We start from the raw sequence: 25,596 nt of genomic DNA, 5'->3' as shown, positions 1-25,596 counted from the left end.
TATTTCCTGTGTGGATATGAAGGATCGAGGCTCAAAACCCGGCCTAAGGATCATGAAACGGACTTAAGCCCAACACAATCTAAATTTTACAATTATCCAATCAAAGATGACGTTACAAACAGTTACATCATTTATGATTGGCTAAGTCAAAACTTAAGTCTTATACTTTTGCATTATCCCGGAGCCCAAACAACATACTTTGTGTCCCCAGGGGCAGATTACACCCTACCCTTATCCTCCATATCCCTGTACGGAAGGGTATTTTCTGTCGTATACCTCGACCTTTATCTTTACAATCATGACGTGATATGCGGCTATTTTTGAAATTAGTCCAACGAAATTTACGACTGTAAGTAAATTCTTCGCATATGGAAATTGCGTGATATCTTAACGCCAAGTCCGTTGTCTGCGTTATTTATAGAATAACAAGCATGTTATATAATTTTAATTACAAAATGCCGAATGTTGTATTACATAGATAACCATGTAACAGTCTCATACGACTCAATTGTATTGCATGGCATAAGCCAGTATTACACTAATACGTATAAGAGAATAAAAATCATCAAAAAATATTTATTGGCAGCGCGAATTAAATACTAAGTCAGACTGAATAACAAGTTTCGCCATCGAATTATATCACGAATTTATAAAAAAAAATCATTACTTTATTTTACATGCCGCGATTACACAAATGTGTTACAATTCCATGTCACGACGGTATTAGAAGATGTATCGGAAATGTCATGATACAGAAGATAATAATAAAACGTCGAACAGAATATGATGTTGACTCATCCTGAGATAAGTGCACATATTACGTATTATCTTAATGATTATATAAGTTTTTAAGTCCATCGCAGGAAATGAAAGTGAACTTTAACTGCTACAAATCACGGGGGTTATCTAGTTTATCTCAGATAGCTGGCTGATATCACCATGGATGAACTGAGGTGTCTGTTGATATTTGTCCTGGTTCCTCTTGTCTCATGTCAAGGTAAGAAATCCTGGTTTAGAAAAGATACACTTTACCGCTATTTTTTTTTTTTTTTTTTTTCATTCAACTACAATATACCAAATACATTTTCCTGAGCCCATTAAGTAATAGCGTTAGCGTCTCTAACTATAAAAACATAATGTTACATTATCTCATACTAGTGCCTACGGATTGATATTGATTTATATAATGCCATACAAACCTTGTGAGGTCACTGTGTCAACACAACAGCATTACTATTTTCACGGCAAAACGTTATTTTCATAAACTATGATGATTTAACAATAATAAAAAAACGTATGCGACAGGATTTTCGTTAAATATCGCGCAATGTTTATTCATGGAGAATCGACTTATAGTTATGGTTTTCAAATGGCGGGATATCATTACTATAAAACTGTAACAAAAACGTCGAGACATAAGAGAAGAATATTGTTTTATATGTGAATTTGAAAGATTGGGATATTCTCCCTTCAAGATCACAAACGTTGCAAAACCATCGGAATACTTTGAATTGTATAACATTGTGTGACCATATAAAAGAGTATGTTTATACTTCCCTTTTCTCCGTATACCATCTTGAACAATGGAATAATTTAATAATTTAATATATCAATTGGATTTGTGATGTATTGAATCAACATAATTAAATAACATAACATACACTACTAATAATAAAAAATACTATTAGAGGTATCTTCATAATTCAAACTGTTCCGAAATCAGAATGATTGTTTTAGTGTTCCAGCAACATTAATAAATATAATTGTAATTTACTTACTTTGGAGAAAATTAACTTTATATGTCCCTGTTCCCCCGATGCAACTATTCACTTGGAAGGTCTTGATCACTACGGTGTGATTCCGATTGAAAACAAGCGTTCTGACACCCTTCGAATTTGCGGAGTTAAACTCAACAAAAGGAACGGAACAATATCAATAAACAAGGTATTTTCAGCTCTAATATCGACATTAGTCAGGCATAGAACTCAATACCAGATAATAAGAATTACCAGTTGCGATAGGAAAAAAAAATTGGGTGTGAGTAAATAAATGTTTAATTTCATTATTTTGATTACCATTTCTAAATTTGATGATTTGATCCCGACCATTCCAGTGACGTCACTTTTTAGTCCTATATGAGCCCGGGTGAGTCGACCTTGCAAGGAATAAACATTTATTTGTGTTATTATGGTGGCAATTCACATTCATATACAACATAACATAGTTTGAAAAAATTGTGTAAGTTTATTTTAAAACATTTTATCATTTAAGCGTCACTTTGACAAAAAGAAACATTACTGGGTCGTGACCAGTTATCGTGATGTGTTCGTATTTTTGTTTTATTTATTAAAAAAGTAGCGATCTCCGAAGAATTAAAATCCACATGAACTATCTTTAGCCCAAGAAGTTTAAGAAATAGCATTCATTTCTTTTATACTTGAGTTGAATCATATCGACTGTGCCAGTCATCGTGATTGCATACGCAGTAAGCTCGATCGAAAGATATAATCTAAAAGCAAATAATGTCGTACAATTTCTCACAGCATATAACTTTGATATTCCATGGTAACGTTATGAAATAACAGCTATTGTATTCTCCGTATCAACACGGGTCTGCATCCTCTGGGCGAAATCCAACCCATCCCCCTCAGGGGTGTCTTCATCGACGTTCGAGCATTTCAGCATCTTTTTTTTTAATGTATCATGCAAACATGCCTATTCAAACTATTCACAAAATCTGGTGATGGCTACATGTACATTTAGCTATTACTACAAAATATATAATTATATATTTAAGGATTTACATCGGATACACGGTCAGTATCTTACAGTACAAGTTTTATTTTGGTGTCGATTCGGAAAAACGAGATGACTCGGCAAAACCTCGTCATCTCCTCTCATCGCACAAACTATGTTATCATTGAGAATGATTACAGCAAAATAAAAATGTCTTACGTTGAAAATATGGGTTTGTATATTCATTATTTACATAAACCAGTCTGGACATTAAAACAAATATTTATTTCATCTAGACAAATAATAAGTTGCAAATTCCATACACCGCCTGCAAGGAGACGTCCAAGGCCTATCGCTACCCACGATTAACTCGATCGTGGTATTATATTATGTAACTTTTCATTGATTATTTGATCCAGATATATCTGTTTTCGACAGTTATATTTAGAACTATGAATAAAAAACAACCCATCTCAACTGCTATTCCGGGACCGTAAAATGTAATATTGGTCACCTCAGCCCAAGCACAGGGCCACAGAAGTTATTCATTGTGTAAAATTGTTGCTATGTACGCCATGTCCACTAATCGAAAAATGAATTATTTTATGTAAATATCGGTTAGCTTGTAATATTAATAATAATAACATCAAAACAAATAACATTCAAACTGATAATTTCTGTAGAGCTTGGGGGTATTGGAATGAAAGCTATTGTCGCGTTCATGTGCTCTGTGACATAATATAAAGGGTATATGTGTATCACGTTTTTAAAGATACATGGAGTAGTCAAATTATTTACGGGAGTATAACCGATATCAATTTAATTCTTAGCATGTTAGTGAAATAGTGGTATATTTACACCTAATAAATATGTATTATGTTTAAAGATGCTCCACCGCCGACAGAGCATAAATGATATTAATCATTTGAACAATAATTGGTGTTTAATCGTGTATATATATGCCTAATTAACACAAAAATTAATATAAAATAATTTATTTCGCCTTTGGTGCATGCGCAATCAGTACTTAATTCCATATAGGATATAGTGTCACGGAATTTTTTCGGGATGCAATTAATTATTTTTCATATTTTTAACTTGAAGTAAAATTAGAAGCTCAAACTTTTCAATGGTGTTAATGGTGTAAAGTAAGTAACTTTTGTAACAGAAGAAAAATACTAAATCGTCTGCTCCTGTTTTTTATAGTGAAAAAATACCATTTGTCAGCGGTGGAGCATCTCTTAATAATACATAACCAGTAATATGGAAATAAAGTGAAAAGAAAGTTTTTTTTTCTAATTAAAACAATGCGCTTAAGTGTGACATTTTTGATACAGATAACAAAGTGTATTTATATTACAAACAGATCATGATGAGGCTTTTTTATTAATTCATCATCATTTTACACATATTACTTGCTGATGTGGTTATTCTTGTTTATAACTTACAGTGCCTCAACAAATCCTCAGGATATAGACACATGTATTGACACTGTGTATTAAAACTAATGTCTTCGCTCCACATGCTTTCAAAATTTTAATAAGAATCAATATTGCCCGTTTTAAGGGTGTCAAGAAGTCAAAATTTTCTTGTATTAAACTTTTTTTCTCATTTAGATTTTTGGAAAGAGGAAAGAAAAAAAATATGTCCGTGTGCTAGTTTTTGAGCTTTTGCCACTCAAAGATACCTATTTGACGAAATACTAGATTTTATGGGAATTTTGCCGTTTTTACCATATACACCAGAGATTGAAGCCATAATTTCCTAATGAGGTAATTGATATGCATGGATGTTTGCAGAATTTATTTCCGGTAGTCTTCTTTAAAAATATAGGAGTTAGGATCAATAAGATTCATATTTGTTCTCAGAATAACGATATATGCTACCCCTACCCCTTAATGTTCAGCTACAAATTACCATTAAATGTTATAATAAAGTGACAAAAACAATTTAAGCAAAACAAAGTAAAACTTTGGCTTTACTCAAAGCGAAAAAAGGCACATTTTCAAAATAGCCGCCAAATGGGTCATTTCTTAAAATACCCGTATAAAAAATCTACTAAGGCCACACCAATTTGAAAAATACGTCTTAAAAATTGGAGCGAGAGGGTGGAATTTTTTTTTTTATATATTTTTATTTCTCATTTTGGAAGAAATCGGAGCGAGCGGGTTGTAAAATACTATATTTTAATATATGTAGGATTTAACATGTCCCAATTCATTATATTTGAGAGACATTTGTTTGGTTTATGTTCTTGAAATGTTTTGCCAGCTTTTAAAAGCAGTCGAAATGAATACTAAAGGTAGTTGTTAAAGTTTTTTGTCGATTTTGTACGATCACATCATGTAACAATATTATTGTCAATATTTCCAGTTTTAATATAGCATCTCAATAGTATGAATTTGGAAAAATATTTAGGATGGGGTTGTAATTTATGATTTATTGTTAAAAATCATTAAATAAATCTCATGCAAGTCATAGGAAATTGAATTTGTTTCATTTAGAAAAAAAAATCAAATGAAGCAGTTGGCATTCATACTCCTATAATTGACAACTGAATATTAGCAATTTCACGATAAAATCTCGAGTATTATTCATTATCGTCAAAGACGGAACAACAACCTTCCGTGATCGTTAGCACACGATATTGTGACGTCACAATGATAATGACGTCATGATAAGCGGATGGCAATTCATAAAAGAATGCCAACTGTGCTTGGTAAGGTTACATACTGGAACTGCAATGGAAATGTAAATATAAATCATTAAAGCACCATATGTTGAAAAAAAGAAAGAATATCTCTGTGTTGCACGATTCGTCTTTATTAAATATCATCGTATTATTTTATATCAGAACAAGATATTCCCCCGGTGAATCTTACAGCAGTGTACGTGGCTGATGGTACTATACACGTGAGATGGGAGCCCCCAGACACCCTTCTGAAATCCTCCATTTCTGGATACAACATTAAGATTGGAGATGGTGATGGTATTATTTTATCCGGATACGTACTACCTGACGTCCATCTGTATATCCATAACCAAACCGTACCAGACACTCACTATTTATTACAGGTAACAACGTTGGTAGGAGCAACACCAAGAGGTTCAACGCAGATAAATGTAACTACTGGTGAGTTATATTGTCTAATGAATTATGTGTTGAATATACTCAACGCGCTGTAGGTCACGCTAGAAATATATTTCCTTAACAAGGCGGATATTTTGATAATATAATACAGTATATAAGTGTATCAAATATGCACTGATTTTCCACTGATTTCATTTGCTAATAGATGGGTCACGTGAAGTGCAATATATATCATATTGCCACCAAGTCAAACTTAATTGCCCAAACACTGTATTCTATAGGGTAGCCTCCTTTGACCAATGTTTTTCTTGTAATTGATAGTATGTACATTAGATTTTTTTTTACATTTGTTGAATAAACTACATGTCCTCATATAAAACTTAAGGACTTTTGTTTCAGTCCATATGGTGTTATATCGCCCTTGTAGAAAGTATTTCTTTATTCTACTCGGGTGATACAACACCATGCGAATACAGTGACAATAAAATATCCGCAAATTTGTTTTGAAACTTTTTATCCGCCGCTAATGTGTTCTGTATAGGAAACCGTAATAAAAATATTGCCTGAGGAAATTATCAAACTCGGGTTTATCAAAAGATAAGAATGTCGCAGTTAACACCGGACATTTTAACAATCGGCATTATTTATTCATTTCAAATATAGAGAAATGATTACATCAGCCCATGTAGAAGATTAATTTCCTTTATAAAACCGTGCTACTTATATTACAGATACAGCAACCTATAGACGGACTGGTATGAGTACAAGACTGGAGCTTCCAAAGCCTCCAGGCGCTCGTATATCAGCCATCATGTTTAATTCTAGAACATTATTCGGTGTCTTTTCTGGTGTAATTTTTGATGTGAGCTTCCTCAGTGATGAAGGACACGGAGGCCGTCTGACAACAACAAACGTTGAAGTTACAATTGATCATCTGAAACATTCACATGCTGGTTACTACTTCACCGAAACAATTTCCGGACCCATTGTTCTAGGAGGGACTATGCTAGTAGTTGTCGGTAAGTTATATTTGTCACACCCAAACAGTCTGGCGGACTGTTCATATGGCTAAATTTTACTTGAACATTATTCCGTATCACACAAGATTATTACCAAAGACAAAGCAACAGGCATTGTCTAATCTAGAGAGTTTCATTTTAATATGTGCACCACATGATTTCCATACATAGTGTGTTTTCAATATATAAATGACTGCCATAAAAATGTAAGCTCCGGTCATAAATATCAATATTAAATATTTCTTCCTTGGTTTTCATACTAAATCTGGTTTTCTAATTGGCGAATACATTTTTTGCATACCACTATGGAAAAAATCCGAGAATGGTGATGCATTGATGTCACTTTTTTCATTTCATCGGGTTATGAAACAAATTCGCAAACTTTAGTGGGATACGCGGATTCACACATTTTCCAAACGCTATTTTTTCATACAACGATAAAATAAAAAAAAAAACAACCAAAGAAATATCCATATTAAACTACTGTTATAAAGAATAATTTAAGCTACTGTTATAGATAACAATTTAAGCTACTGTTATAAATAACAATTTAAGCTACTGTTATAAATAACAATTTAAGCTACTGTTATAAATAACAATTTAAGCTACTGTTATAAATAACAATTTAAGCTACTGTTATAAATAACAATTTAAGCTACTGTTTAAGCTACTTATAAATAACAATTTAAGCTACTGTTATAAATAACAATTTAAGTACTGATATGTTATAAATAACAATTTAAGCTACTGTTTAAATAACAATTTAAGCTACTGTTATAAATAACAATTTAAGCTACTGTTATAATACAATTTAAGCTACTTTGAATAACAATTTAAGCTACTGTTATAAATAACAATTTAAGCTACTGTTATAGATAACAATTTAAGCTACTGTTATAAATAACAATTTAAGCTACTGTTATAAATAACAATTTAAGCTACTGTTATAAATAACAATTTAAGCTACTGTTATAAATAACAATTTAAGCTACTGTTATAGATAACAATTTAAGCTACTGTTATAAATAACAATTTAAGCTACTGTTTAAGCTACTTATAAATAACAATTTAAGCTACTGTTATAAATAACAATTTAAGCTACTGTTATAAATAACAATTTAAGCTACTGTTATAAATAACAATTTAAGCCACTGTTATAGATAACAATTTAAGCTACTGTTATAAATAACAATTTAAGCTACTGTTATAAATAACAATTTAAGCTACTGTTATAAATAACAATTTAAGCTACTGTTATAAATAACAATTTAAGCTACTGTTATAGATAACAATTTAAGCTACTGTTATAAATAACAATTTAAGCTACTGTTATAAATAACAATTTAAGCTACTGTTATAAATAACAATTTAAGCTACTGTTATAAATAACAATTTAAGCTACTGTTATAAATAACAATTTAAGCTACTGTTATAAATAACAATTTAAGCTACTGTTATAAATAACAATTTAAGCTACTGTTATAAATAACAATTTAAGCTACTGTTATAAATAACAATTTAAGCCACTGTTATAAATAACAATTTAAGCTACTATTATGAATAACAATTTAAGCTACTGTTATAAATAACAATTTAAGCTACTGTTATAAATAACAATTTAAGCTACTGTTATAAAAACAATTTAAGCTACTGTTATAAATAACAATTTAAGCTACTGTTATAATAACATTTAGCTACTGTTATAAATAACAATTTAAGCTACTATTATAAATAACAATTTAAGCTACTGTTATAAATAACAATTTAAGCTACTGTTATAAATAACAATTTAAGCTACTGTTATAAATAACAATTTAAGCACTGTTATAATAACATTTAAGCTACTGTTATAAATAAAATTAACAATTTAACTACTGTTATAAATTATGAATAATTTAAGCTACTGTTATAAATAACAATTTAAGCTACTGTTATAAATAACAATTTAAGCTACTGTTATATAATTAAGTACATTATAATACATTTAACACTGTTATAGATAACAATTTAAGCTACTATTAAAGATAACAATTTCAGCTACTGTTATAGATAACAATTTAAGCTACTGTTATAAATAACAATTTAAGCTACTGTTATAAAAACAATTTAAGCTTCTGTTATAGATAACAATTTAAGCTACTGTTAAAAATAACAATTTAAGCTACTGTTATAGATAACAATTTAAGCTACTATTATAATAACAATTTAAGCTACTGTTATAAATAACAATTTAAGCTACTGTTATAAATAACAATTTAAGCTACTGTTATAAATAACAATTTAAGCCACTGTTATAAATAACAATTTAAGCTACTGTTATAAATAACAATTTAAGCTACTATTATGAATAACAATTTAAGCTACTATTATGAATAACAATTTAAGCTACTATTATGAATAACAATTTAAGCTACTGTTATAAATAACAATTTAAGCCACTGTTATAGATAACAATTTAAGCTACTGTTATATATAACAATTTAAGCTACTGTTATAAATAACAATTTAAGCTACTGTTATAAATAACAATTTAAGCTACTGTTATAAATTACAATTTAAGCTACTGTTATCAAAACAATGAAGACAACTGTCATAAATGATAATTTAAACTACTGTCATACTACGACATATTGCACTGATAGTTTATAGAGTTATTTGCCCCTGAGATAGGTTTTGATGTGACATCTTAAGCGTAAAGGTTCTTATGTACTTGTAATCTTAAACTAGTATGTTGAACGTTGAAAAGCTCATTAAATATAATAGTTATAATTTATTTACTTATTGTTTCGATAAAACATGTTGTTCTATGCAAATGCGGATTGTTATTAATTGTAACGTCATAATTTTGTAAGGACAAATTACGTTACTACCTATGAAATATGACGCTGTGCACTCTATACTTCAGATGACTAAAATATGCAATAACGGAATAACGGTTACTATGGTTTTCAGATACACCGACATATCCATCCATTACTTATTCACAATTATCCCCATTAGTTGGCGAACGTGTTACCCTTGGCTGTTTATCCATGTCACGCACTAAGCCGGACAACCATGGCCTGGTATTAAAGTATAGCTGGAGAATAAACGGAAGTTTTGTTAACCACACAAGGTTCACTGTGAATGATTCTAGCCTTTTTATCAACCCAGTGCGGCCGAGCGACAGGTATAATAGATTTACCTGTCAAGCGAAGGAGGAGACCCAGGTATACAGCGGGCCGCCCTCAGAGGACAGTGACGAGTTCCAACTTACCCCTCGCTGTGAGTATGGTATAGATGATAACAAATGAAACATACAAACACTTTCGTAAATACTCCAATTGAGGGATATTGAATACGAAAAACACTCAATGTCTAATAACAGCTAATAAAAATATGTCTAACACCTCATTGTGAGTATGGTATATATAAAATCTTAAGTGTAAATAAGATGTTATGAAATGAATCTAAGAAGTTTTATTTTTGTGAGCCTTTGCGAGTATAAATTGAAATGACGTCATGTCATGACGTCACAATCATTCTCCAGTCAATGAAAAGCGCTCAAAGTTATACATATTACATTAAAGAAATAGGAAAAGTATTACACCGGCGAAATCACTGAATACCAGATGTGGTGTATGGTGAATATATTATAACTACGTAATAACGATGGTACTACCTAGAATCATGACGAGACAAAATCCGAAGTTCAAACCATGAATGTGATTATATGTAGATGTCGGTAGTTAAACGCAAATCTCAAAGTAAGGAAAGCATGTTTATAAATAAGATTATAGTGAACTAAAAGGGAGCATAATTAAAGAAACGCTAGGGATTTTATTGGCGGTTATTTACTTCATTCTTAAATTATCAAAAGTACAAAAGAATTTACAGAGTGGTTTTTCACTAAAGTTTGCAAAAAATATTTTCATAATCAGATGAAATTAGACAATCATGGTATTAATACATATCATTCTTTTCAGACTATTTGATGAAACAAAAATGTAACATGCCAAAAAGATTTTGCGCAATCAGTATTGTGACGCCATTTTCAATTTTTTTTTATAAAATATAAAAATTAGCCAAGCAGACAGTTAGAAAGAAATTTAGTATGAAAGCAAAGAAATGTTCATTGTTAAACAATGTCATTCAGATTTAGTTTTGCCATGATCAAAGCAATTAAAATATGTAGCGAATTCGTAATATTTGTAATACATGAGGTATCGCCTGCGAATTCGTAATATTTGTAATACATGAGGTATCGCCTGCTGTAATGCTTGATCAGTATCTCTAGGTTGCCAATGATTACACAGATGTATTATGGTTTAAATTCAGGGTGTCCCATAAATTGTGTTACACTTTTAAAGTTTAATATTTTTTCATTTTTAACACATTATTTCCGAATTTGGACATTTTCACAAAATGTATTTGAAATTTTTATATTAATGTAAATATATATTACCACAATGTTCATTGTTGCCAAAGCAACTGTTTTTAACATTATTTCCGAGCTTGGACATTTTCACAAAATGTATTCTAGATGACGTCCTTTCTGCTACATTACAGTCGCAACTCTTGTCTTGAAGTTTGCAAGAACTGCAGCGCACATGTATCTCGGAATGTTGTTGATTTCTCTTTTGATTGCTATATTGAGTTCATCAGTATTTGTTGGCCTAGGTGAATACACTCTATCCTTCAGGAATCACCACAGACAGAAGTCCAAAGGTCTTGGGAATGAGGTGGCCATACAAACTGGGTCTTGTAAGAAATATACCGAAGATTTGTGCATGAAGTAAATTCCAAGAATCATAATGGTCTCTAAACAATCACATGGAATACACGGATTGACGGGGACCCAAAACGAAAAACTTAGCATCAGTTAGGCCTAGTATAACTGTACATCTGAATGACCGTCATGCTATGTAAATATGTTTTTGCAGGATTTATCTTAGCGATGTTTTAAATGCAAACATTCGAGTTTTGAACTTCGATAGATAAGAATCGTAACATACCGGTATACAGCTAATTTTCGTCCGGAAACGGACAAACAATATAAGGAATTAAAATTGCTGGAACGTATTTTCATTTTATTTTTTGTTAAAATCTTTACTTATGATTTGAAAGATGCTATTACGGAAAATAATTCATTTTAATACAGCATCACAAAGAGCAAAATATTTGTCTCAGAAAAGCTTATATATTTCCTGCTGAATCAGACTCTTTTTGAAAGTTTGGGGTCAGGCCTACATGTAGCCTGCAAACTGGTTTGTTATATTTTAAATAATAGATCAAAAAAATCATGAAGATATGTAATCATTATGTTATTTTGTATGCTCCAATAATATAGTATTAAATAAATATAAAAAAAATTAACAAAGGTAAATGAATAACATAAAACGTTTTCAGGCCAAAATTTAAGGGGTATTAGAAAGCAAATCGGTGATGTTTTGAAAAACAATTCGGTCAGGTATACTTTTTATTGGTTTTTCTTTAATGCAAATAGGTCAATCTTCATAGAAATTCTAAAAAATCGATTTTTCTTGAGATCTTTTTTTCAGGAAAACAAAAGAAAACATGAGTATTTTGATGCAGTTTTTCACTAAAATTGGGTCCGAATCACTTTTAGAATAACGATATTTTGTTTTATTGTGGAAAACCCAGCTTATTTGATATAGTTATGAATTATATATCACCTACTGAAGGTATGAAGATGTTACGAGCATATTCTTTATATGTTAAGTGATGTTACGAGGAGGAAATATAATTTATTCAAAAATCCTTAAAATCCGGAATATTAAGTCGTATATTAAATCCCTGAGAGGAAACTAGAATTGACGGTCTACCTTAAGTAGCGTCAGATAGCGTTCTAAATTAACAGAGGCAGTATTGCGGTCAGCATCCTCAAAGAAATATGGACCGATTATTCCCGAGAGTTCAGGGCTGCCCAAACTGAAATCTTCTAATCACGAAGGGTTTTTTCATGGTGAAATGTTGGTTTTTCAGACCCCCAAAATCGACAACTTTGTTAATTTACCACATTCGATAAAGTGAAATGAGCTTCGTATGAAAAACAAACATTACAAAAAAGTCATCTGGCTGCCGAGAGATCCACTTTGCAAATTCAAGTCTATTATCAATATTTGATTGTTTCAAATGCTGCATAACACTAACGTTGTATGACTTCAATTTCAAATCAAGTTTAAACATGCGGTATACACTCATCCTTCTTACTGTTTTATTTAAATCTTCCATGACATTTCATACTGATCTTTCTGGTGTTTTCGTTATCACACTCTAAACTGCGTCAATGTTTTCATTATTGCACACCTTTTTAGGCCAACCAGCATTTCAATTCCTTGCATCACTTACACTTCCATTTCTTTCAAACCGCTTGATATGTGTTTATATCTTCATTCTTTTTAATTTTTCAATTTCTCGGTGTCTTTATTTCATAATCCTGATGACTTGTGTTGCCGATTTTGTTCATAAAAACATTTTACTACATCTACTTGAAACTGTTTTGTCTTATCTATTGTTGTGGTGATGGTAGCAAAAATGGCATCATCGAAGTAATTGATGACATCACTGATAACATCATAATTCTGCCAAATGACGTCAAATATTTTTCCGTACTTTTATCAAACAAAACTTCTGAATGTATGCCTTTATATTCCAAAACATTTTTTAATGATGTCCAGATCAAACGCTATATTATTTCAAAAATGTAACATAATTTATGGGACATCCTGTACAATATATAATGTTTAGATGGACGGAATCTGATATCGTGTATGTTTCTAATTGTCATTTGTGTTACTAATTATAACCAGTTATGCGTTTCAATTGGTTTAGAGGCAGGGTTAATATCACCACGATACTAGTTATGCAAAGAAAATGATTTTTAGTTAAGAACATTTGCGATTTCATATCAATGGCTTATTTTATGTATGTCATAGACGGGCCTCAGTTTGTCGATATAGAGGGCGTTGACGGTCGGTTTCCGCTGATCGTTGGAGATGTGTTTGGTCCCGTAGTCTGTAACACTGACTGTAACCCCGTATGTGAGATGGAGTGGAGGAGAGATGGGGTTTTATTACGACTTCCTCAGACTTCTGATAATCAGCTGGTGCTGAGGGACAACCAACTCCCCAGTAAAAGGGAGGTATCTTATACCTGTACAGCACGAGTGCCAACAAATGCAGGATTCACAGCACCTATGATCGAAAGGAATGTCACTGTGCAAGTTTATTGTACGTTTGACTTGTATTGTACTATAAGATATATAAAACAAAACTTAATTTAGACACTGCTCTTTAAAAGGCATAAAATAAGTAATTTAGAATGATACGTTTTTTTAATCGAATAAGTTTGCACGTCTTTTCTAACAACACATTTATGTGCACCCGTAGTGCCATTGATATTCTGAAATAATTCAGTTTCATACGATACACTTATTTAAATTGATTAGATCTTTGAGGTAATTTTTCCATACCGAAAGAATTGTACGGCCAGTACTATGGCGTCATACATACAGAACGTTCTCGTGGGATATTTGAATATATATTTGGCCAAACTGAACTATTCGATAAGATATGAATGCGCCACAACTCAATTTCATTTATTGTAAAAGTACGTAATATTATGTATGTCTAATAAGGAACTGATCGAGGTGTCTGAACTACAAAAAGGACGGACATTCTTTTTTCATAAACGTTTCGCCTCTATGAAGAATTTCCTTCTATTTTTTTGTCTATGACCTTATAATCCCAAAAGATATTTAGAAAAATGCTTAAATAATATTTTTGTTTATTTGAAAATATTTTTGATAATACACTACACGGATACATACAGTTTTTTAACTAAATCTTTTTTTTCATATCCCGTTGAAATTAGAAAATAGTGATATCAATGCTGAAATGAAACAGGAGATTAAAACTTTCCTATAATGATAATAGTGAAAAGTATTTAACTTTTTTTTTATATATACTCATCTTTCTGCTCTTGTTTATCCTGATTCTGAGTGATAAGAATTAGCATTCGTCGAAGGCGCAGCACCATTAAACAATGTTTATTCATTATCCTTTCATCAACAGTACCACCCAGGGTGACCAGTCTGACATACATGGACGTCAATGGTGATGTCACACCAATCAGAAATAGTGTCATCAGACTCATAGAGATGTTTAATTTGGTGCTGAATATTGGTTACCGTAGCAACCCGAAACCAATTGTTACTCTGGAACATGGCAATCAAACAATTGCTCATGGAGTGAATAATGATGTTACAGGGAAATTTGATGTGGTAGTCGAAAATCTACATTGTAACCATACAGGGATGTACGATGTCAGTGTGGCCAACTGGGTCACTCAGATTAGAAGTGATGTCGACCCAGCGAGGAACCAGTTCGGACTCCAGGTCTCTTGTAAGTCGACTGACAATTATTGAAAGATCCCATCAATCGTTATTTTCACCCATATATATATCGATTTACCATAATTGCATGGTGTTCACATTTTGTTATTTTTATGTGTTTTGATATTGCTCACAAGGCACATTCTTGTGAAGTATGTGCCCTAGAATGCCGGATTCTGGCCTCGTGCCACAATTTTTTTTTCTATACGTTATACCGAAGAAACAATGAAAATGACAGACGCTTAAAATTTAGCAACTTATTTAAATGAAGCTATCTATTCTAAATTCGCGGTCGAGTTAGAAAGTGCCACAAAGCGGACTCAAATTCGAAATATTCGCACTTATAATTATGTAACAGTAACATACATTTATAAGAAAATCATAAAACATGACAAAGATAACTATTCACGCCTAATTATCACAAAATCTGCCCTACTACACCTTACCTTGAGAACTGGGTTCAAAAAAAGTATTCTAGTGGTACAGCTAGTATACTAAAAAGGATTTCATACCTGTACATATCTGAAATAACTAAGCTAGAGAACGTCTTTTGTAACATCCCTAAACTTCATCATATACTACATTCGTGTACGATGAACCAGACTTATCATTGTAGTCTGATACCTTCTTACAAGAGTTTCAACTCAGTTAACGAGCCTAGAATTGAGACGACCAACACAGAACCTGAGCCCTCGCCATGATTGATCAGGTTACCTGTGACGCTCAAGTAATGGCGATATTTCTTGCATTTCATGTCAATTTAATCGGCATACAGTTGAATTATTGCTATTTTGTCTCTTAAATTGCTGTGTTATGTGTTGTTAATTGTAAATTGTTACTTGTCACCCATCCTGTAATATAGTATCATATCTTCCCCACAAAATGCAATTTTACTTGACCATATGTGAGACGAGTCTTTGCACAATATGTTATCAAGTCTAAATAAAGACCATCTATATTCTTTATGTTATCATTCACGCATTGCTGATATTTATCTGTATTTCAGGTTTTCCCAGACGATTGGATTCTGACAATGGTATAATTGAATTGATCGAGAAGAAAAATCAAACCATACCACTCAACGTGACCGTGATAGCGAATCCCAGGCCGAATGTCCTGTGGTCAGAGGGTGTGTGGGGCCTCCCTATCGTGCAGAACAACCACTTTACCTACACTATCCGTGGGACCGTCCAGTTTGGATCTGTATCGGAGGAATACCACGTCAATATCACCAACAACATCGGAGAGCTGACCGTCACATTTCAGGTCCGTCCTGAAGGTGAGGGTATACTGTTATATCATGTAAAATAGAGAAGTCTTCTTTTTAAAGCGATGACGATTTTAGCATATACACATGGAATTGTTAAGTTACTCCCCATAGAAATGTAATAACAGTATGTTGTTTTTATTCTATAACAACACATGGCTCTGAACGATTTCAATGTTAAAAGAAATGAAAAACAGAAATAATGGCTTAGGTGGTCACCATTCTGATATACGGTATTCGGATAGTTATACACCGTTATAGTTTAGGGCGTCATTCAAATTAGTAATTTAATACATGATAATTTGTCTTGTGAAACTGTTTCAAACATTGCGTGTCATTGCGTGTCATTTACACACCACTATGCGGTCTAGTAGTTCGACTCACTTATGTTTGTTTTTTCAAACAGAATTTAAAGAAACGTATAAATTTACATAGCTTTATACATGCACGTGTTTTACTGTAAATATTAGAAGTCAATGTTTCTCTTCGCAAAATAGTTTGATGAATATAAGTTAAATATTGTGTAATACTGGTCTAAATATTCTATATGATATTTCACTCTGTTAGTATTATACACTATTAAACTCCAACTAATGTCATTTTGTAATTAATATAATGTTTCAGGTGTACCAGACGCGGCGGTTGACTTCCGTGTCTCTGAGTTAGGTCGGGACAGTGTCGTCGTAATGTGGACGTCTAACTTTAACGGTGGATATACTCAGATGTTTGACATATATATAATGGCCCTAGGGGATGATGACTGGCGGCCTGGTCTGTTGGGGATCCCTGATGCTGGGGAGGGGGAGACAATGGAATACAAAATAATGCAACTCACGTCCGATACAGAATATGTCATACGACTGAATGTTTCTAATGATATTGGATCAGGGAAATCTTCAGATTTACTTTATCGGACATCATGTAAGAAATTGAATCGTATATCGTACAATCATAGTTCACAAGAGAAACTCGTGTTGTAATTAAATGACTGTATTGCTCTTATTGAAAAGAACGTAGCGGGCATGGTCAGTTTATTAAAACTCATCTCATGACGTTATAATTAAACCAAAAATAAACAATTCATTCACCCGATGCGGTTCATTGAAGTAAATACCCCCAGCTAATTAATAATTTAAGTTTTTTCTCAATATTTTGGGGTTTTTTTAATTCATAGACAACAAACGGAAGGACATTCTTCATAGACGCAAAGTGTCCGTCCTGTTTTTTTTTTTTTTTTTTTTTTTTTTTAAAGCGACACAGTCATTGACCAAACTTATCTATTGAATGAGATATTAATGCGCCACCTATGAATTCATAAACCCCAAAAATATTGAAATTAATGCTTATAATTTAATTTACATAACTCAAACAGGTAATATACTTACTTTTACAATTTAACAAATTAAGTTGTGTCGCGTTAATATCTCACTTCAACGTTAAGTTTGGCCAATGACTGTGTCGCTTTTAAAATATCACATGAAAACTTTTTGTATGTATAACGTCATGATACTAACAATTCTTTCTGTCTATGGAAAAATAACGTCAAAGATCTAACCAATAGAAATGAGTGTAACATATGAAATTAAATTATCTATAAATACCTTTAGATATAAGTGTTAACGGGTCTTTGATTTTCTATAAGGAAGTCGATAATTTTTTTTCCGCGTGGAAGGAAACATAAATACGTACATAATTAATTATTATTTACAATAATAAAATATGTTAATACGTTTTAACGATCTAAGTTAACTTACCATTCGTCATGGTGCTGTAAGAAGTAAAACATGATCCGAAATAATGTTATTAATTAAAAGTGTATCTTTTGAAAAATGAGATAACCGAGAAATCATTACTATTTATGTTGAAGACTGCGATACAATGTTAATATAATAGGTGTACAGTGTATATAGTATTTTTTTATGTAAGTAATTGCGTCCTCAAAACATCCATGGCAATATGCCATATATGGAATGAAGTACTGAATGCGCATGCACTAAAAGCAAAATAAGTTATTTTATATAATGTTATTATGTTAATTCGATAGACATACACACGATTAAACATCAGATATTGCTTAAATGATGAGTATAGCTTATGCTCTGTCGGCGGTGGAGAAACTTTAAACATTTTGTTTTAGATATCCAAGTCCTCTTTTATATAATAATTCAATGATAAAAAATAGATAACGTTCCGATTAGTAAAATTTACAGAAAATACCCACAATACCATTTATCGATTGCGTCATTATCATTTGAGCAAATCATTGACTGTAGTTATGGAAACTCATTCAACATTAAAGTTATATGTGCCGTAATTTCCATACGTGTGCATGAATCAAGAAGAGGTTTTAATATTTTATTCCCCACGAACATTTTAACGATTACAATGCTTACAATGCATACAAGTACAAATAAGAGTTGAAAAATATTTTTGGCAATACTATCAAAAATCACTATGTTTACATCTACAGTGCAATGAAATGATTTCTCTATACAGGATCAGACGAATTAGTAGTTGTGGGCTACAATTTCATTTCACATTTTGGCAGTGTTATCGGTAATTGTAAAGTGATTTTGGAATGTAAGTTTCCATCTAATCATACCTAAGGCATACAAAACACAAACTTTACAGTGCATAATGTATGTGTTGTATCTAATGCTTATAACGCATTATACATATTTGTCTGTCAATTTAAATGATTTTCACAAACCTGGTGATTTTCAATAGATTACCGACGAAAAAATCGCATATCAAACTTTTGCCCAGTTATGGCACCTATTAGTTTGATAACCTCCCACATTTGCAGCGAATTCACAGACCCTTGGTGAACAGTTTGTCATACCTACTGTTGTGCTAGCCTCTGTAGGGTTTATTGTTGTCGTAACGCAAACCACTATCATCATTATCGGAATGCAAAAAACTAAACAAGGTAAGAATATATATTTCTTTCGAATATCTCCAAGTCATAGATGTATTAACTATATTTTCATTTGTATATTACAGTGTTGTCTGCCCTTGTAAATAGGTATTGCTTGTGTGTTTGCGGACGTAACGTCATATTTTTTTAGAGAAAACGACGCGAACTTCGCACACAAAATAATGACATCGCAATGATTACCTACATGCAAGAGAGGCGACTCTGTAACATGCAAAGACGGAATACTATCATTGTATAGTTTCGTTTATAATTATATTAATTACATTCTGTTCATTTTCAATGGATTTTGTTCCAATGTATATAATGTAGTCGAGCGTTTGTTAACACATTCGCTAACTTCTAACTTCTCTTTAACCACATAAACGATGAGGTCACAATAGCAGTCAATATCAATGTATGATGCTATCTTATCTGAATCAAATTTGATGATGACGTCGATTAATTTTTTTCTCATATTAGTATTATATAGTTGCATATTACGGAGTTTTCTGTAATTTTGGGTAGGTATCGATTGTGACGTCATCTGGGAGCGTTACATTTTTGTCTGAGAAAACTGTTGTGACAATCGATACATCACCGTTACATGCAAAGATGGACTGCAGGGGTAAATAATAACTATATGGTTGTGTTGGATAGGACAGAAAAAACGTTTGGCAGGAAGTCATATCAGAGACCAAGAACTCCAAGAGATTGCTAGCCAAGGACATGCGCAAGGTAAATAATCATGTCTTATCATAGTGACTTTACAAAAATCAAACCAATATGTAATGTATATAAAGGGTAAAAACGGAGGAAGTTATATCAACTGAGATGGAAGGCCATATATAATATATGTGTACAGATAATCGTCATCCCACATACTGACCGATAACTACTGCCAGATAAACTTGTGCTTTATCCGTCAATACGATATGCTTTATCCGTCAATACGATCACGTGAATTTGTTCCATATCTGACGGAACTTTTTCTAACTTGACCCAGAACTTGAACCTTCCGGTGAATGAAACGTCAGTCAGTCCCGCTAAAACGTGACGTCACATTCACCGAAATGACGTCATTTTTACGATATCGAAAATCTCGTATGGCGGTGTCGTCTTTTTCTTGGCTCATGACAAAGGTATGTATTGTTAAGTAATTCTTTAATGGGTATTTATTGTTATTTGAGTATTTTCATTTCCTTTCAGTGATATATCACACTGAATAGAATTACGGTTACTGATTGTGAATGCGCTTCTTTATTTCCCACGGCAGTAAAAAGGAGTACACTCTCATTCGCTTAAGTGAATGAATCTTTACCTCCGCATCAAAGAAGCGTCTCGCTTCGAGCGAAACAAAGTAAGGAACTGTCAATTTGCTTTCGTTTTGAATGCCATAATGGTTGCAGGATAAACAGAATACACGGTTAGTATCTTACAATACAAGTTTCATTTTGGTGCTCGACACGGAAAGCCGAGATGACTCGGCAAAGCCTCGTCATCTCGGCTTTCCTAAGTCTCGCACCAAAATAAACTTTGTATTGTAAGATACTAACCATGTATTCTCTATGTGTACAGATAATCGTCAAAACTAATTATGAAATAACATCTAAAGGGATAGTTTCTCGATCTGTATTTGACACAATTTACTGGAATCACGAGGGATATATCTGGATTGCCGCTGATTTCGGGGTTGATATTGCATTTTATGAATCAAAAACAGCAATATCACTAGTAATATAATGAATAAATATACTGACAGTTGGATGGAAATTTGAGCAACGTCCCTGTATTCTTGATACATCACTTCGTCCTGATATAATTACAAAAAATGAAACAAGTATTTTCTTATAACGGAAGTAAATCTATTTCTTTAATAATGTCCGAAAGACTGAATTAATACTTTGTTGTACTTTAACCACTCCAGCATCTATCATCTATTCAAATATTTTAGTTCTATAATACCAATTCAACTATAAAACATTGGTTATGACATGGTAGGGATGACATGCTTAAAGTGTGTACTGTATTGTAATTTAAAGACCAAGAACACCTATATGCTGTTGCGGATGAAGAAACTAAAGAGGACGTCCCAAGCACTGCAATAAAGGAACAATCTCAAATCGAGGCCGTTAAACGTGAGTTGGTTACTATGGTTATGGTTAAATATGTGTGGGTTTTTTTGTAATCAAATCATAAATAAATCGGGTATCGATATCTAGAGCGCTCGCGACCAACACACTTTTGTAGCCTATACATTACATCATAATATTCCGTCTTTGCATATAACATATTTACCTCCCTTGGGTGTGAAGGAAATTTACGTCGTTGGTTTTTTTTTTCAGAAAATTATGATGTTATCGGTTCCGATGACTGATAGCTCATACTTCTGTGCAATGTATAGGGAAAGCGCAAAACTGCAACAACACTAGTCATATAATGAATATACATGTGTATATTGACAGTCGGGTGGAAATCTTGGCAAAGTCCCTGTTGTCTTTATCAACACTACGTCGTGATATAATTACAATAAAAATAAAAACAAGTATTTTCTGATAACGGAGGTAAATCTATTTCTTTAATATGTTTCTGGTTATTTAATGGTAGGGATGGCATGCCATAATTGTGTACTTGTAATGTCATTTAAAGACCAAGAACACCTATATGCTGTTGCGGATGAAGAATCTAAAGAGGACGTCCCAAGCACTGCATTAAAGGAACAACCTCAAATCGAGGCCGTTAAACGTGAGTTGGTTACTATGGTTATGGTTAAATATGTGTGGGTTTTTTTTGTAATCGATTCATAAATCGGCTATCGATATCTAGAGCTCTCGCGACCAACACACTTCTGTAGCCTATACTTTACATTCATACTATTCCGTCTTTGTTACCTCCCTTGGACGTGAAGGGAATTTACGTCAATTTTTTTCTGAAAATTATGACGTTACGACTTTCAAGGACCGTTCATACATGAAAAAGGTCGATAATTGTATATAATTACATTATGCTATAATATATATATATATCATATATAGGAAAAATTGCAATGGTTCTTTGCAAACGTAAAGGTAGATTTAAATTAAAAAAAACAATATTAAAATTCTGACTTTGCCGAAAGGCCTTTCTGCGTCTTTTCAACGTCTTCAGGCTGAATCTGTCAAAGTCTAAGTTTTGTGATATTTTGAAAAATATAATATTAATGTAATATATTGACCGTTGGTTGTTTTATTATTAGACATTTACATAATGTTAACATCTTCAAAGAGACTATACTATAATTGACAGGATGATATTTATTTATAATTTAAAAATTATTTTTCCTATATCAGTTTATCCGTATTAGTATATGCCAATATAACCAACTGGAATCACGAGGGATATATCTGGACTTGCCGCTGATTTCGGGGTTGATATTGCATTTTATGAATCAAAAACAGCAATATTACTAGTCATATAATGAAAAAATATACTGACCGTTGGGTGGAAATTTGTGGAAAGTCACTGTATTCCTGATACATCACTACGTCCTGATATGATTATAATAGAAAATAAAACAAGTTTTTTTTATGAAAACGGAAGTAAATCTATTTATTCGATAAAGTCCGAAAGACTCGATTGATATTTTTTGTACTTTTACCATCCCAGCATTTTATCATCTATTCAAATATTTTACTTCAATAATTGACCGGTGTAATATAGCCACGCCTCGCGCTCACAAACGCACGTGTTTTTTATTCAATGTCGGGGCAAACATCGTAGCACACACAGTACAAAATGCATAATCACGTGCGGTTTGATTGACAGCTGGCGATCTGTTAATATAAATTCAACTATAAAACAAAATATGTTTCGGGTTATTAAATGGTAGGGATAGCATGCTATAATTGTGTACTGAAATAACTTTTTAAAGACCAAGAACACCTATATGCTGTTGCGGATGAAGAAACTAAAGAGGACGTCCCAAGCACTGCAATAAAGGAACAATATCAAATCGAGGCCATTAAACGTGAGTTGTTTACTATATTCATGGTTGAAATATGTATTGGTTTTGTAATCGATTCATAAATCGGGTATTGATATCTAGAGCGGTCGCGACCAACACAGTTCTGTAGTCTATACTTTACATTCGTACTATTCCGTCTTTTTTATATTACAGAGTTACCTCCCTTGCTTGTAGGTATAGTTTGTGACGTTACTATTTTGTGAGGGAAATTTACGTTGTTTTTCTCGTAAAAGTATGACGTTACGCTCGCAAATACATGACGTCACAAGGACAGATAACTCTATGATATGAAAATACAAAACAGATCCTCTACCGACAGTAAATATATTGAAGTGATTTGCGATTCTCTCATGAAACATCATGACGTAGTTTATCTTTTCTATGTAGTATTCCCATATTCCAAGTAGAATATGTATATATTATATATTATATGAAACAAAATAATGTCTGGCATTATCTGGAATCTTAATGGAACATTTGTATACGCGACAGACAAAAATAATCATTTTTAAAGCAATTTTTAATTGAAATGCCCAAATAGGCAAAGGTCGAATGATGATTTACTTTGCTATTGATTGGGTATTGGACAAAGTTAGCATTTGTAATGTCCAGATTAAGGTATCACGAACGCATTTCAGAATCCCCAAATATTTAAATCAAAAATTTAATATTACTCCTTTGGTTGCATGTGCTCTGTGAACAAGCGACGGCAACAAAGATTCTGCGTTTTTGTTTTTTTTTCTAATTAGGTAACCCTAATATGGTATCGGATGATGACATCAAAATGGAACAATCGACAGGTACATCGTGTAATTAGAATGGGAGGATATTGTAATTGAACAAAATCAAATCTTACTGTAAAATGGGTGGTATATGTAGCTAAATGAATTTGATATATAATATAATATAGTTCTATATTATATAATTATTGTATTATGTTGTAAAGTGATCTTTATTATAGTAGTATATGTTGCTAAATAAGCACATGTTATAAGCTATCAAATCTCCCGAGTTTAATGTTTTCTTTTATTGTTTTTCTATGAACGGTAGTCGATACTGAGAGTTCAATGAATGGTTCCAGCGATTACATCAATATAGATCAAACAGAAGGTACGTGTTAACTTGGTTTTATTTAGAAAGAAAAAAATATTGCTTAAAGTTCTTTTTGTATTCACTAAACATTTAGCTGCACTATAAAGGATAGAGTATGTGATTTAACTGATATCAATTCTACATCAATATCGATCAATTCGAAGGCAAGAACTTTTATGAATTTTAAAATGAAACATGGCAACAAACTGGAAAACATTCCTATAACCCAGCAAAGTTTTTCAATAAATCATGATTATATTGTTTATTTAACACATTTACTATTTAGGTTAGTATTTTATCCTATCACTCCTTTGTTCTATTTTTGCGTGCAAATGCATTTGTTAGGTGAAGTACAAGCTGTATTTTATGTAATAAGCTTCATATATATAGAGGTTACACGAGTGAGTTATTTTCTAAAAGTTAGAAACGGTATAAGCTTTAGCGAGTCACTTTTGTAACTTTAATAGACTTACGAGTGTGAAATAAATTTCTTATTCAACAACAATTAGCTGTGTGACTCAGCTGTATATTTGCCTGTATATGCAAATAAGATGTAGTGATAATTTCATCAATAAAAAGATACTTATTAATATTAAAACTCCATGATTTGATGAAAAATAGTAAAAAGTCAATTTTTAATTAGCTGAATATGAGATGTACTTATTAAACGACTTCTTTAATCTATTCAAGCATGCGTAAAGCCCGGTGTCACCAAACCATTGTGATCAAATTCAAGTCCGATCAAACTTCGTTAAGTCTATCAAACGTATCGGTCGTCCGATCTTCCGAAAAAAAACATTATATTGACTGATTATCAGTATCTCGGGTCAATTTTGTACCAATGATGGAAATTGTGACACAATTCGACATCACGTCACGACCGCTTTCAACATCATGTGGCGGTCAGAGCACAGCATTATGACGTCATTCGAATTTTGATGACGTTGACAAATTATGACAAGACACGGAGGAGAAGTACATGTAGTCCGGGCAAAGTTATTGTATTAGAATGCATACATAGTGGTATAAACACATTGGGAATCAAAGACTACAAATGCCTATGTGACACCTTGAGAGAA

The 25,596-nt window shown here is 32.3% G+C and overlaps 1 protein-coding gene across 10 annotated transcripts in view; it reads left to right on the top strand.

Moving 5' to 3' along the window:
- Positions 1 to 365: 365 nt before the first annotated feature.
- Positions 366 to 25,596, top strand: part of LOC138306056 (uncharacterized) — a 77,683-nt gene continuing 52,452 nt past the window's right edge. For 5 of the 10 annotated variants that reach the window (XM_069246403.1, XM_069246398.1, XM_069246402.1 and 2 more), the window contains exons 1-15: positions 371 to 997; positions 5,591 to 5,869; positions 6,559 to 6,846; positions 9,799 to 10,110; positions 13,785 to 14,078; positions 14,922 to 15,251; positions 16,248 to 16,520; positions 17,133 to 17,429; positions 19,315 to 19,437; positions 20,083 to 20,160; positions 21,465 to 21,560; positions 22,072 to 22,167; positions 23,333 to 23,428; positions 24,175 to 24,225; positions 24,476 to 24,535. In XM_069246403.1, coding sequence (XP_069102504.1) covers positions 940 to 997; positions 5,591 to 5,869; positions 6,559 to 6,846; positions 9,799 to 10,110; positions 13,785 to 14,078; positions 14,922 to 15,251; positions 16,248 to 16,520; positions 17,133 to 17,429; positions 19,315 to 19,437; positions 20,083 to 20,160; positions 21,465 to 21,560; positions 22,072 to 22,167; positions 23,333 to 23,428; positions 24,175 to 24,225; positions 24,476 to 24,535 — 2,731 coding nt within the window. In that variant the 5' untranslated portion in view covers positions 371 to 939. Of the gene's footprint in view, positions 998 to 5,590; positions 5,870 to 6,558; positions 6,847 to 9,798; positions 10,111 to 13,784; positions 14,079 to 14,921; positions 15,252 to 16,247; positions 16,521 to 17,132; positions 17,430 to 19,314; positions 19,438 to 20,082; positions 20,161 to 21,464; positions 21,561 to 22,071; positions 22,168 to 23,332; positions 23,429 to 24,174; positions 24,226 to 24,475; positions 24,536 to 25,596 lie in introns of all 10 variants that reach the window. The other 5 variants (XR_011205767.1, XM_069246404.1, XM_069246406.1 and 2 more) reach the window with 5 other exon arrangements.

Source organism: Argopecten irradians, chromosome 13 (assembly GCF_041381155.1).
Source record: "Argopecten irradians isolate NY chromosome 13, Ai_NY, whole genome shotgun sequence".
Lineage (NCBI taxonomy): Eukaryota > Metazoa > Mollusca > Bivalvia > Pectinida > Pectinidae > Argopecten > Argopecten irradians.
Note: the sequence above shows the minus strand (reverse complement) of the source record. Positions and strands in the feature narration are given on the sequence as shown.